The 15320-nt window shown below is 40.5% G+C and overlaps 1 protein-coding gene across 5 annotated transcripts in view; it reads left to right on the forward strand.

Moving 5' to 3' along the window:
• The window catches only part of KYNU (kynureninase), an 89781-nt gene that overhangs the window by 30973 nt on the left and 43488 nt on the right, over positions 1–15320 (forward strand). For all 5 annotated transcript variants that reach the window (XR_014713490.1, XM_084642554.1, XM_084642553.1 and 2 more), the window contains exons 5-8: positions 2116–2177; positions 4409–4480; positions 5704–5778; positions 7189–7335. Coding sequence is in view for 4 of the 5 variants with exons in the window: in XM_084642554.1 (XP_084498680.1) it covers positions 2116–2177; positions 4409–4480; positions 5704–5778; positions 7189–7335 (356 nt within the window). In the remaining variant the exon portion in view is untranslated. The remainder of the gene's footprint in view (positions 1–2115; positions 2178–4408; positions 4481–5703; positions 5779–7188; positions 7336–15320) is intronic.

Below are 15320 nucleotides of genomic sequence, written 5' to 3' on the forward strand. Positions count from 1 at the left end.
CTCATAAATCATGTGCTCCAGCCCCCTAATAATTTTTGTTGCCCTTCACTGGACTCTGTCCAGTTTTTCCACATCCTTCTTGTAGGGCCCAAAACTGGACACAATGGCTTGGATGAGGCTTGGTTTTTGTGGCCATGAAATTCAATACAAGAAAGCTTTAAATTTTAAATATATAAATTACAAGACAGCAAGACTTATGTGATAAATACAGTGCCATATTTAATTTGGGATATTGGCATGCAGTCAACCATTTTTATTCATGTGTTGAACAGTTCAACAAGACACAGGCAGAGAAAAGGTAGTTTTAGCTCCACTGTGGCCCTAGTTAGAAGGGGCTCTGTGTGCTTATGGAGATGGGGAGACAGGGGCAGGGGACCCATCACTTCATGGTGCCACCACTTTTTCAGACCCATGTTTCTATATGGAAACAAAGGATGCAGTTTATATAGCTCTGAGCTGCACTAACTCCCTCTGGCTCCCTCCTGCAGCTGCTATTGAGCAGCCATGTAACAGCATGGCATCTGCAGGAGCATGCTGCCAAGAGAAAGAAAGGGTAGTAGAGAAGTGTAGGTTGGCTGAGGGTGAAGTAGTTTCATACCTATAGATGACCAGGCTTGATGTGCTTGCCCCCAACAAACTTCACGGTGCTTCAAACCTCTGCCCACTGAGTCTGGAAAGTCCATGTGAGAAATTCTTCAGGAGATCTCCTGACTCTTTAGAATCTTGCCACAGTTCCCTCCCTCTCATACAGTGGCAGGTTGAATGACACACAGAAGGAGCAATGAAGACCTATTTATATTATAAACTCTTCAGGGCAAGGATCATCTAATACTGTGTTTGTACCCTAGCTAGCACAATGGGCTCCCACTCTTCATTGGTCCTTAGGCACTACTGTAATAAATATGGTCAATTAATAACAACAACAACAATAAATCATCCTAGACAGCATAGTGCTTGGCCATTCATCCAGTAGTAGCAAATAAGGCCTACTGCAGGTATGTGATCCCTTATACAGAGGTTTTGGGGCAGTAAATTCATGTCGTTTCCAAACCCACTGGCCATGCAGTCTGGTCTTTCTACTTCAGGCCCATTCACAAGTAGTATTTTTTCCTATACCGGTGCACTTACAATCCTGACAGAACAGTTCTCTGGAGCCCAGCCGATGGCAGAATCATGGTGCAGGGTCCCTCTCCTCTGCTTCTCCTTTTCTGTGTATGTGTTCACTCTCCCCTTCAAGCTTTGGTCCTCTCTTGGTCTTCTGTTCTCCTCAAGCCTACCCCACATCTGTAGAGATTATCAGGCAACTCAGACAAGCCCATCTTCCAGCAAAAGAGACTCAGCAAAGTGCTAATTCATCTCTAGGGTGTACAGATGGTTGTAATTCTTCGCAACAAAAAGACATGAAACCAAAGCCAGGAACTGGTAATTTTTCATGTTAAGCTCTGCCCTGTATAACAGATAGCCCCTTATCCTGCCTAAAACCTCCCCAGCAGCTGATAGGTGTTTGAGAATTGGTTCATAAATAAGCAGTTAGAACAATATTGGAAAAATCCATTAGTTGTGCCTGAGGTTCCTATTAGCTTCCATATATCTATATAGTTATCTCAGAGCTATGTACTCAAAGCTGAATCCAAAAGCTTGGCTGTGGATAATAATTAATTATATTTTGCAAAAATCTTTTTTATTTTTATTAAGGATGCATTTTACCTTGGCATTGTATACTAACCATTTAAAAATAGATGATTTTCCTTAATATATATTTTTGTCTAGAGATATTTGTTTAGAGATGTACTTATGGCAAACAAACACTGTTGTTGAATTTGGCTAAGGTATTAATGATAACAGTAAATCAACTGGTGGTTTGCTGGGAAATGAAGCTACTTTGTTATCTCTTAATGGCTATATCAAACCTGGAAAATACATATTTTTTGTCAACTGACCCAGTGAGTCAGGCAGGAGAACTTTTTATTTCAGTGGGATGACACATCAAACATGTTTGCCGTCTAGTCTTTTGAGAGACATTGACTGAAAACCATGCCTTTGCTTTTTACATCATTTTACCAGACTTTACACAGGGTGAAAAGAGAGAGAAACTTCTGTGTTATTACTTTTCAGGTGCTCAAAAGGAAGAAGTAGCCCTAATGAACGGGCTAACTGTTAATCTGCATCTCCAGATGGTAAATTCATTCTTTTTTTTTCTCCAATATTTAGTACATTTGATATTGTCAAATTAACTTTAGTCCTTATACCTTGAATTTGAAAAGATTTTACTCTTCATTTATGTTAATTAAAATATTTTGTGGAGGTTCCTACAAGGAAGCATGGGACAGTGATCTCGATGCCTTTTTCAAAAGACTTGAGGATCTTGCTGAGTGCTCTGACCTATGTAGTGGTATATACAGCACCTTGCTCAGCCCATAGGAAACACAAAGCACAAAAGCTGGGCAGCAAAGCTTTTTTCCACAAACATTTTAAGGACAAATATGATCTTTTCTCATGTACACTATAAAACAATGACTAAAGGGTAGCATTCGAGACTCTTGTTCAGGAGATATGTGTGCAAATACCTATTTGGTTTTTTTGGAGTTTCCACACACATCTCCAGAGAGACATTTTGATAGCTGCTCTGAGAGTCCTCTCAAAACATCAAAGCTCAAAAAGATTCTCATCTGAGGTATTAATAATTTCCCTACAATTTAAGTCAAAAATGCATGGTATATGGGCTCATCATGTGAAGGACTATAGTATATAAGCCCTACCAAATTCACAGTGCATTTTGGTCAAATTAATGGTCATAGGGTTTTAAAAATAGTAAATTTCATGATTTCAGCTATTTAAATCTGAAATTTCACGGTGTTGTAATTGTCAGAGTCCTCACTCGAAAAGGAGTTGTGGGGGAGGGGGTTGCAGTGATATTGTAGGGGGGTTGCGGTACTGGTATCCTTACTTCTGCACTGCTGCTGGAGGCAGTGCTGCCATCAGAGCTGGGCAGGTGGAGAGCAGCGGCTGCTGGCCGGAAGCCCAGCTCTGAAGGCAGAGCCGCCGCCAGCAGCGGTGCAGAAGTAAGGATGGCCTGGTAAGGTATTGCCACCTTTACTTCAACAGTACTGGGCCCTCATTAAGCAGCCGCCACTCTCCGACCACCCAGCTTTGAATGCAGCATTGCAGGAGTAATGTGGCATGGTATGGTATTGTTACCTTTACTTCTGCACAGCTGCTGGTCATGCTGCCTTCGTAGCTGGGCGCTTGGCCAGCAACCACCACTCTCCGGCTGCCGAGCTCTGAAGGCAGCATAGAAGTAAAGGCAACCCTCCAGCAACTCCCTTTTGGGTTAGGACCCCCAATTTGAGAAACGCTGGTCTCCCCCCTGAAATTTGTATAGTATGGGGTAAAAGCAGACAAAAGACCAGATTTCACTGGCGGGAGACCAGATTTCATGATCCGTGACTCATTTTTCATGGCTGTGAATTTGGTAGGGCCCTAAATATAACACCTGGTAAATAATCTTTTCACTGTTCAGTATGGAATTATAAAGCTGCCTTCATTAGGCTCAGATCACTTCACAGCCCCCCAAGTTCTGTGCTCAGTCCCAGAGCTCCCGCTTTTTCTGGAGCTTGTGAAAGGCATTCTGTCAGTGTGGATCCCACACTACATGAAGGGGTAGAAAGTGGATGGGCCATGGTTAGTGGGTGTGGCTTCAGACAGAGTATAGGTAGGAAATGACATTCAGCTTGGGACTGTATTATATATTTTGTGGAGCATCACCTTGCAAGTCTCTCTGTCAGGGAGATGCAGGTGATGCAGTGATCCAGAGCTGGTATACAGACACAGTCTCTGCATGAATGGCCCAGGTTTCTCCTGATCGTTTATGTTTGGAGGTAGGCCCTCCAACCTTCATCACAGGAGGATGGCAGCAGCAACACCACCCCCATCATCAGAGGATGATGTGGCAACTTTGCAGAAAGCTCTGCGCTCCCTCTGCAGGCTTTGCTACAGAAGGAAATAATCTGGATCTTGGTGATTGGAGCAGGGGGATGGAAAATCAGGATGACTGTGTTTTATTTCTGTCTGCCAGTAATTTGCTTGTATGACCTCGACCAAATCATGTAGGATGTAATACTGGCCTCACTGAAGTCGGTGGTAATGTTGCCATTATCTTAAAGATGTGGATTTCATCCTTAAATTCTCCATGGCCATACTTACAAATCTGTAAAATGGGTACAATGTTATAAAAGTTTTCTACATCAGAGAGTATTGTAAAGACTAAATATTTTTCAAGTGCTCTGGGATTATTTTGACATGCTCTACATAAATGCAAATTGTTTGTATTTTTCTTAAATTATACATGGGGATCAATTCTTTAGTATTGGTTTAGATAAATGTTTCAACATCTTTTTTTTTTTAACAGTTATCTTTTTTTAGCCCTACTCCAAGTCGCTATAAGATTCTTCTAGAAGCCAAAGCCTTTCCCTCCGACCATGTAAGAAATTCATATTTCACGGTATTTGTATTATTAATCATATACTGGAAAGAGTATCAGTAGCCTGATTTGAATATTTATTAGATAAACTTGTCCAAGTACCATTACAATAAAAATAAAAACTGTCAGATGCTTTTGAGCTTAGCAAGTTTTACAGATTGTAGTTTTATTCCTTTCGTTCAAATAAAAAATGTTACAAGATGAAAAGATTGAATGGGTACATTGATTTATTAGTCTTTTTAAAGACATTGAACAAATTGCTGGCCTAAATCAACTGAAGTTGTAGCTGTTTTATTAATTCATGTTGCTGTTTTACTTTATGGAAACCAAATCAATAGAAAACTCACAACATTAACACTTGTATATCCCCAGACAGAGGTGGAAATGCTTGTTTTTTAGCACTTTAAATTACTAGTTTAAACATAATTTGTGTGCTATGAATGTGTACTATGAAATAGGAGACAATAGTCCATGCATCACAGCTTACAGCAAATAAATCTTTGAGTTTGTGGCCCAGTGCTACTTAATCATCTACTCAGTAAACTCATGGAAATTGATAATTTTTATTAATCTTTAAGGCACAATAAAATGACTCCAAATATCACTCATAGGATTATTTGTAACTCGGATGCATGAACTTCAGATTGCCTTTATTCTAGGCTACAGAGCTCAACAGTTACTTTTGCCTTTGCTCACTATAGCTTCATTTGTGCACACTCTGTGCTTTCTATGTTCCTTTGACACCCCAATAATAAGCTGTACAACTGCCTTCATCTCAGACCACTGTACTATAATTATTAACTGTCTATAGCACAATATTTCTGATTGACTATATGTGACATTGTCCCCCAAACATTATCAATACAGTATCTTTAGTGATAAAATCATTGGCTGAGGTACGCAAAGCTTGGAGATATAGACACTGGGTGGACTTAGTAGTAGTAGTACTATCTGTAGGGCCTATGAGCCCTAGTCATGGACTAGAACCCCATTGTGTGTGTTAGGCGCTGTTCAGTCATAGAACAAAGAACAGTCCCTACTCCAAAGAGCCTTGGCTCACTGAAGTCAATAGGAGTTTTGGCCCATTGAATTTAATGGGGCCGGGATTTCACCCACTAATTTTAATGAAAGATGTGTGTGTAGGTTTGATCTAAAAATCTAAGCCATTTCTTTTAAAATCCGTTTGCTTTGCTAAACTGTAGTGCGTGAAATTCTTTTTTCAGTATGCTGTTGAGTCTCAGCTTCGGCTTCATGGACTTGATGTGGAGAAATGCATGCTCATGGTACAGCCACGCAAGGTTTGTGAGGGATATAAATGTTAGAACTCTGCTCTCCTTGTTAACATTGGCTATATACATGTAGTTAGTTAGCATTGGCTATAAATGTGTAGTTAGTACAAGAATGGAGGTGTTGTCCCCCAAATTCTTTAGCATCTGTTGTCGTTGGTTATGTATATGCATCTCTTCTTATATTTCTACTCATGTGCCTAGAATTTTCAGAAGAACTTATCGATTGCCACTAATTGTCTATTCTGTTGCTTTCCATACATTTCTGACTTTAAGGACCAATATTATCTTTGCTGTCTGGCTTAAATTGCTGGACTTATCTCTTAGGAAGAAAATAATCTTTCAAAACAGTTACTTATAATGTATTTTCTGATTGCCATAACACAATAGGCTCCTAAAAGAATGCAAAATTCAGAAGCATCAGCATGTATCTTCCTTATAGTTTTCTATCTTAAAAGATTGCCATAAAGACAACATACTGTATCTTTATTATCACAACCTAAGGAAAGGGCCTGCTTCAAAAAATATTTAATTTAGATCATGTTGAGAGATTGCATTACGATCCCTTCTCAACATAAGAACTTTGCCACTTAACTATAATATGGATAATGACCGTTGGATTCTAAAATCTGAGTAATTTTATGAGGAGAGTGAGGCTACTCCTGAATCCTTGATAGATGTTCAAAGATTGTTAAGATAATAGCAGTTACTTCCAATTTAGCAAATTTTACCCAAACTCATTGCAGTAGCAAATTTAATTTCATTCTGAGTTTTAACTGCCTAGGTGTCCCGAGATAGTGGTGGGTGGTGGCTACTTTGTGGGAAGAAATGTGGGGAGAAGGAGGCAGAAAATCTTGCTACAAAGAATAAAAATTAGATTTTTCTGCTGAAATTTCTTTATATTTAATGACTTAAGGTTTGGGATTTTTTTTGTATTTCTGATTATGACAGACTTGCCGTTTTTTGAAGTATAAATATGGCAGATTTAGAATAGCTTCCTGTGGGAAATGAAGTGTACTAAAACATGAGGGTGAGACCTGATAGACAGCTTTTAATACTTGTGGGTATCACGATTTTCAAATGCCGCATAAAAATCATTATGTATTCTGTTTGCACCAAGATCTTTTTATATTGTACATTAAAACTGTCTGAAATATTAAGAGGGGTGAAAGGAAAACAAATGTTTTTAGGAATCTACCACCTTGAAAATAAGTTGCTAATGATTTTTCATTTTTTGAAGTAACTGACTCAAAGGCTATTTCCTGTCAATTACCTTTGTAGATCATTGTTGTGCTAGGATACGCTTTTGATCTCCCTATGCAGGCAGCACAGCACATAGTAAAATATAGATTATGAAATAAGAAATGACAGTTTCATTACTGCCAGGGTAGATGTAAAACATGTGCTTTAACTTTATTTTAGGGGGAGGAGACCTTGAGAATTGAAGATATCCTTGACATAATTGAGAAGGAAGGGGACTCTGTTGCTGTAATTTTGCTGAGTGGAGTGCAGTACTACACGGGACAGCTGTTTGACATCCCCAGAATAACAAAGGCTGGCCAAGAAAAGGTAGAATTGTTCCAAGACTACTTCTGTAAAATCGGTTTAAAATAATCCTTTCCCCCCTCTATAAACTGGACAGATATGTAACATATAGGGGGTCTATCTAAATCACTCTAAAGATTTATAGGAAATCATAATCGTATTCTTGCATTTCCCGTAGAGTTCTTATAGGGTGGCTTAAAAAAATCTACAGAAAGGCTATTATTCTTTATTAAATTCTGCAGGCCTCTTGCTTAAGAGTTCTGAATGGGGAAGGAAATGATCATCCCAAACTCTTTAAAATAGAGCACTATGTGTTAGACTTCTATATTTAAACAGAATTTAGCTATGTTCTGTCTTCTCATCCACTCACTGGCAGCTGCTATCACAGCATGTTGCCTCCAGTCAGCAGGGCAAAGTGAGTTCCTTGCGGAGTTGACAGCTTCTGACTCAGCTGATCAGTTAACAGGAGACAGGCAGGATACTGAGTATATCACCTTCATGAGATGACTGGTTTTCAATACAATAACTCAGACTTGGAAACTTGCAGCCAGTGTACTAGAGACTTACTGTGAATTTTTTTAACCATCTTGATTGCCTCCGGAATGCAGGGGAAGGTAGAGTCTTAATTAAGTTTTCTTATCAACAAGAGATCAGCACACTCATCAGGAGGCACATTTTTTATTGGATATATCTTATCTGACCTGAGATACTCAAGGAATTAACATACTGGATGTTACTAGATTCCTACAAACCTGCAGTATAGCTGTATCTAAACAGTTAACCCTTTTGAGGCTTCAGCCCTGATCATACCAGGGCTTCCACTACCTTTTGTTGTTATACCTTCTGTCTCTCCTCTGCTGAACCCCTGGGGCACAAATGCAGGTCCATGAGTTAGCTACAGTGACCACGGGATGCAAACATTGAGTGCACCCACTGAACAATCTAATTTTTCTAAATGCAACATAAAGCTGCTTTCCCTTGTGCCAGAAACTTCAAGGGAGGATAGGCAATGGTAACTGCATCTGCCCCCTGCCAGGCTTGAAGCTGGCATTGCACCTCCTTGCACCGGCTTGGGTGAATTTAGGTCCACACATTTTAGAGCCGCATAGTATAAAAACATAATTACTAGATCTATCTTCCTTGAGGATCACCTAGCCTCTTGCTAACTCTAATGAATCAAGCTTCACAACACTGCCTTTTGATTAAAGGAAAGGATAGTCTGATAGAAAGATGATGTAGTCAAATGCTAGGTTACTGTGTCAGTTCATAAAAGAAGGTGATACTGGGGGTGATGAAAGCATTCACTCTCTGGAAAGCTGGAGCTAAGTGCATACATGTGTATATGTGTGCACAGACACAGAGCATGCTCCCTCTCATAAATCTGCCATATTGCTGATGTCTGACATGTCAGACAGCCCAGAAAAATTTATACCAAACTGTAAATTCAGGTAAACTTGCAAGCTTCTAACTTTAGTGCCAGTCTAAAGATGTTCTCCATAGTTTGGACCACATCCACACCTACTGCAAATCAGTATAGCTCCATTAAGAATAGAGAGATATTCTTTTTATACCAGTGGAGAATCAGGCCCTATGTGTTTAGGTTGGCATCTGTTTAACTGTTATATGTTTTCAATATTAGGAAAATGAGTAATACATACTGTACTATGTTTAAGCTTTTCAGGGATTGGTATCTCAGTGTTATCTGAGGCAACTGCTGGTTGGTGACTAGAGAAAAAGTAAACTCTGTAGAGTAGGCAAAGCAAGGTGAAGGTGACTGCCTGTAATGGGTCTTAGACACAGGACAAACTGTAGTCTTCAAATCAGAATGAGAAAAGTTCTTGAGCGGATTGTGGGTGCTCTATGACCTTGGCAAGTCATGTAACCTCTGTCCCAGTTGCCTATCTCTTAATGGAACAGCAATTTACCTAGCTCGTAGGGGTATTTACAAGCGTTAGGATGAAATCCTGTCCTTTCATAAGGTCAGAATTTCACCCTTGGTTTTCGGAAAATCCTCTGATATCCTGTGAAAGGCAATCCAAGTAGTATATTATATGTTAGTATATTATTATTATTAGGAGCTAGAGGTGTGTATAGGAAGGCGTACAAACCACAATGTCCCCATTAGAGCTTATTGGTGCATTTGTGCATAGATATCTAAGTCACATATTTTATTACTTCTATGTGATAGAAATACTTTAGAGGACAATGAATTTCCAGCAATCATCCATCCCATTAGCATCCAGAATTGGAAGCCAAATGCCGTCTCTTCTGTCTGAAAATCTACAAAGCTTTTATGATTCTAAATAAAGGTGGCGTGAGACATGTATCAGTTGGCTCCTCCAGGGATTTTCAAAAGTACCGATGCTCAACTTCCATTGACAGTCAAGTGCTTTAACCCCTTTGATGCAATAATGATCAGGACTTGGGAAGGGTGGATTCAGGATCCTAAATTTACTGAAAATTCATGCAACACAAAGATGCAGTTCTAAACACTATTTATGTGTTGCTGGTCTGGGAGACCTTAAAAGCATGACAAGAAATTTTAGGTTTCAGAGTAGCAGCCATGTTAGTCTGTATCCACAAAAAGAAAACGAGGACTTGTGGTACCTTAGAGACTAACAAATTTATTTGAGCATAAGCTTTCGTGAGCTCCAGCTCACTTCATCGGATGCATTCAGTGGAAAATACAGTGGGGAGATTTATATACACAGAGAACATGAAACAATGGGTGTTACCATACACACTGTAATGAGAGTGATCAGGTAAGGTGAGCTATTACCAGCAGGAGAGAGGGGTGAATGGGGGGGGGACCTTTTGCAATGATAATGAAGGTGGGCCATTTCCAGCAGTTGACAAGAACGTCTGAGGAACATGTACATACACATGGGGAAATAGTTTTACTTTGTGTAATGGCCCATCCACTCCCAGTCTTTATTCAAGCCTAAGTTAATTGTATCCAGTTTGCAAATTAATTCCAATTCAGCAGTCTCTTTTTGGAGTCTGTTTTTGAAGTTTTTTTATTCAAGAATTGCCACTTCTAGGTCTGTAATCGAATGACCAAAGAGATTGAAGTGTTCTCTGACTGGCTTTTGAATGTTATAATTCTTGATGTCTGACTTGTGTCCATTTATTTTTTTACATAGAGACTGTCCAGTTTGACCAATGTACATGGCAGATGGGCATTGCTGGCACATGATGGCATATATCACATTGGTAGAGATGCAGGTGAACGAGCCTCTGATAGTGATGAAGTGAGCTGTAGCTCACGAAAGCTTAAGCTCAAATAAATTTGTTAGTCTCTAAAGTGCCACAAGTACTCCTTTTCTTTTTGAGCCTCTGATAGTGTGGCTGATGTGATTAGGCCCTATGATGGTGTCCCCTGAATAGATATGTGGACACAGTTGGCAACGGGCTTTGTTGCAAGGATAGGTTCCTGGGTTGGTGGTTCTGTTGTGTGGTGTGTGGTTGCTGGTGAGTATTTGCTTCAGGTTGGGGGGGCTGTCTGTAAGCACGGACTGGCCTGTCTCCCAAGGTCTGTCAGAGTGATAGGTTGTCCTTCAGGATAGGTTGTAGATCCTTGATGATGTGTTGGAGAGGTTTTAGTTGTGGGCTGAAGGTAATGGCTAGTGGCGTTCTGTTATTTTTTTGTTGGGCCTGTCCTGTAGTAGGTAACTTCTGGGTACTCTTCTGGCTCTGTCAATCTGTTTCTTCACTTCAGCAAGTGGGTATTGTAGTTGTAAGAATGCTTGATAGAGATCTTGTAGGTGTTTGTCTCTGTCTGAGGGGTTGGAGCAAATGCGGTTGTATCGTAGAGCTTGGCTGTAGACAATGGATCGTCTGGTGTGGTCTGGATGAAAGCTGGAGTCATGTAGTGGTTAGTAGGTTTCCAGTACAGGGTGGTGTTTATGTGACCATCGCTTATTAGCACCGTAATGTCCAGGAAGTGGATCTCTTGTGTGGACTGGTCCAGGCTGATGGTGGGATGGAAATTGTTGAAATCCTGGTGGAATTCCTCAAGGGCTTCTATTCCATGGGTCCAGATGATGAAGATGTCATCTATGTAGTGCAAGTAGAGTAGGGGCATTAGGGGACAAGAGCCGAGGAAGCGTTGTTCTAAGTCAGCCATAAAAGTGTTGGCATACTGTGGGGCCATGCGAGTACCCATAGCAGTGCCGCTGATTTGAAGGTATACATTGTCCCCAAATGTGAAATAGTTATGGGTGAGGACAAAGTCACAAAGTTCAGCCACCAGGTTTGCCGTGACATTATCGGGGATAGTGTTCTTGACGGCTTGTAGTCCATCTTTGTGTGGAATGTTGGTGTAGCGGTCTTCTACATCCATTGTGACTACGATGGTGTTTTCAGGAAGATCACTGATGGATTGTAGTTTCCTCAGGAAGTCAGTGGTATCTCGAAGGTAGCTGGGAGTGCTGGTAGCGTAGGGAGGAGTCTACATAGTTGGACAATCCTGCTGTCAGGGTGCCAGTGACTGAGACGATGGGGCATCCAGGATTTCCGGATTTATAGATCTTGGATAGCAGATAGAATACCCCTGGTCACGGTTCCAGGGGTGTGTCTGTGCGGATTTGTTCTTTTGCTTTTTCAGGGAGTTTCTTGAGCAGATGGTGTAGTTTCTTTTGTTAACCCTCAGTGGGATCAGAGGGTATTGGCTTGTAAAAAGTGGTGTTGGAGAGCTGCCTAGCAGCCTCTTGTTCATATTCCAACCTATTCATGATGACGACAGCACCTCCTTTGTCAGCCTTTTTGATTATGATGTCAGAGTTGTGTTCTGCACAGCTGAGGTTATGGGGCAAGTGATGCTGCTTTTCCACAATTTCAGCCCGTGCACATCAGTGAAAACACATGTAGAAGTCCAGTCTGTTGTTTCAACCTTCAGAAGGAGTCCACCTAGAATCCTTCTTTTTGTAGTGTTGGTAGGAAGGTCTCTGTGGGTTAGTATGTTGTTCAGAGGTGTGTTGGAAATATTCCTTGAGTCAGAGACGTCGAAAATAGATTAACAGATCCAGAAGAGTACCCAGAAGTTACCTACTACAGGACAGGCCCAACAACAAGACTTTGTGACTAGCTCACCTTACCTGATCACTCTCGTTTCAGTGTGTATGGTAACATCCATTGTTTCATGTTCTCTGTGTATATAAATCTCCCCACTGTATTTTCCACTGAATGCATTCGATGAAGTGAGCTGTAGCCTGTGAAAGCTTATGCTCAAATAAATTTGTTAGTTTCTAAGATGCCACAAGTCCTTCTTTTCTTTTTGCGAATACAGACTAATACGGCTGCTACTCTGAAATTTTTCTTTTTAAGAAATTTTAGACATTCAAAGACCCTTATAGGTACTACCCTCTGCAATATCTAAATACTATACATTTATACAAAGTTAACAGGTTTCAGAGTAGCCGCCGTGTTAGACTGTACCCACAAAAAGAAAAGTTAACAGACTCTTCTACCATACTCAGACACCCTAAATATTGAGGACATTTACTTCAGCAATTTCCAGACTGTGGACAGTTTGTTATACTTATAAGAAGCACACAGGATCTTTATAGGGAAGAAGGCAGCTCTCTCTCTCTCTCTCTCTCTCACACACACACACACACACACACACACAGTCCTGCCAGTTGATGTTTATAGTTCCCAGTCCAGAGTCTGGATCAATCTAGTGGCCAGCCAGATTGGATGCAGAGGGAAGCAGGGCTCTGTCAGATGCGATCCGATGCTCCTGGAGTGTGGCAAGATGAACCCAAAGTCCCATGGCAAAGCACCCTGTTCTTACAGTCCTTTTTCTCTGTTGAAGTCTATAGATTTTGCTGTGTCAGTTTCTGACTGGTTACTCCTTGATTGGTGTTAACATTCCAAAATACCTGTGAGAGGGTCATCCTGTCCTGGTTTCGATTTAATCAGTTATCTTTAGGGGTTCCAGCCTTCACATCAGGGTTGTCAATTTGCCCTTCCTCACTCATGGATACGCATTGATGGTTCTTTGGCATCAACAAATCTCGATAAGTGTCTTCGCTCCTCCTTTCTTGACCATCTGGTTAACAATGGCCTTCACACTGTTTCTTTTCCCGATGTATGCATTCCTCATTCACACAAACAGTCTCTTACAGAGACCAAACAGTCTTTTACAGAGACTCTGAGAATACAAACAGTAGTATTTTATATCAGCAAAAAGGCATTGCAAATTAAACCTTGCTAAGTTTCACAATCAATAACTAAGACAATTTACATTGAGACCCAGGCCTTTAATGTTCCTCTACTCAACTTAACATAGACACAATACAGAATCCTGTCTCTTACTAACTAAACCTTAAAACAAAGAACTAAAGAGGGCACAATTTGTAATGCATATGGAAAAACAGAATCTCATAAGTCCCAGAGGGTCATTCCTTTCTACTATTCAAATGGGGTGGCTAGCAGGATGAAATCAAATTATACATTAATTCTTATAGTGCCATTCTAAAATCCTTCCCCTACAAGTTCATAGGTGACATGGGTGTTGACAGATCTGGTTTGCAGCTGCTTCCACAAGTTTCCAGACTTCTCCTTACAGGGGAGATCTGAGAAGCCTTTAAACAGAGGGGAAACAGAGGGGATCGAGACTAGCTGCATATATTAGGGGCCACTGTTATATGAGAGAAGGGGTAGTGGAACATGAGCCATTCCCCTAGACCAGAGCCACAAAGGAGAGAGAAATGTTCAGAAGAAAAGGGAACCAAGGCTTTGTCTACTCAGGAAAGTTGCACCATTTTACCTAAGGGTGTGATTTAAACCAATTTAGTTTAACTAGTGCAAATCCCTGTGTGAACACTCTTATTTGGATTTAAATCAGCCCTATTTTGGTTTAGCTGAATTCAGTTAGAAAGTAGTATAAGTTAAACTGAAATAAGCTGCTTTTAAACTTAGACAAGGCCTAAGTGGCAGGGAGAAGAGAAGATGGCAGAGAAGCATGCCGAGTTGATCAGCAGGGGCAGGAAGAACTGTACCCATAGGAGAGAGAGATTAATTGAAGACTAAATTAGGTATCTTAATTCTTTTTTAAAAAAGAAAGACCACCCAGTTTTCATATACAAGATGGTTAAAATACATGAATAGTTTGTCAGTATTGCTTTATCATATAAGCTCTTGATGTAACTGACAGGACTGTTACGAAATCTCTATTGATAAAAGGTTGAGTTGCTCAGTTGTCAGTGGAAACCGATGAGGCTGATGAGCTCTCTGCTGAAATGTTGTTCACACTGTAAAAAAAAAGAAAAGTTCAGGCACCTATGGCTTACTTCAGACCGAATGACGGTGTCCCTTTCTATTGTATTTCATCTCAGGCGTGCTAGGTGGAGAACTCATGTTTTCTGTGCAGCAATAGGAATAACTCAGGCTATATCCAAACCCAGACACTTCTTAATCTTTGGGTTATGAATAGATTTAGGGATAAATTCTTTATGCTCCTAATCACCCAAATAAAAGTCCTAGTGCCCCTTGTGGCTGATGGAAAACTAGCAGGGAACATTTGAACCCTTTAATTACCAAGTTCATCAATTCCTTCTTCAGATTAGGCAATCTACCAGCAACCATTAATGAAATATCTATATTTACACTACTGCCTGCAACACCATTGAGCACAAAATGCTGCTATCTCAGTTACACAGCCTCGTAAGAGTAGTCCAGGAAAGCACTGAGCTGACTTAACTCATTCATCTTGGACAGATCCCAGATAGTTATGATGAGCAAGTGTTCCTCTTTCACAGGAGCTTTCACATGTACTCTTCTGCATGGAACTATCTCCCCTCCTCTCAGCTGTTCAGTTTAGATATGAACTAACTTGGAAAGATTGTTCAACCAATATTTGAGTGACACTTACCTTTCTCTCCTCAGTGGACAGGACTCAAGCCATCACACAGATGTCATAATGCTTCATGGAAATAAGCAGATGGATGAAAATTGGTTTAAGATGTACCCAGATAAGACAGAAATGATAACTAGAAGAACTATGT

The sequence above is a fragment of the Lepidochelys olivacea genome, assembly GCF_965140295.1.
Source record: "Lepidochelys olivacea isolate rLepOli2 genome assembly, chromosome: 11".
NCBI lineage: Eukaryota > Metazoa > Chordata > Testudines > Cheloniidae > Lepidochelys > Lepidochelys olivacea.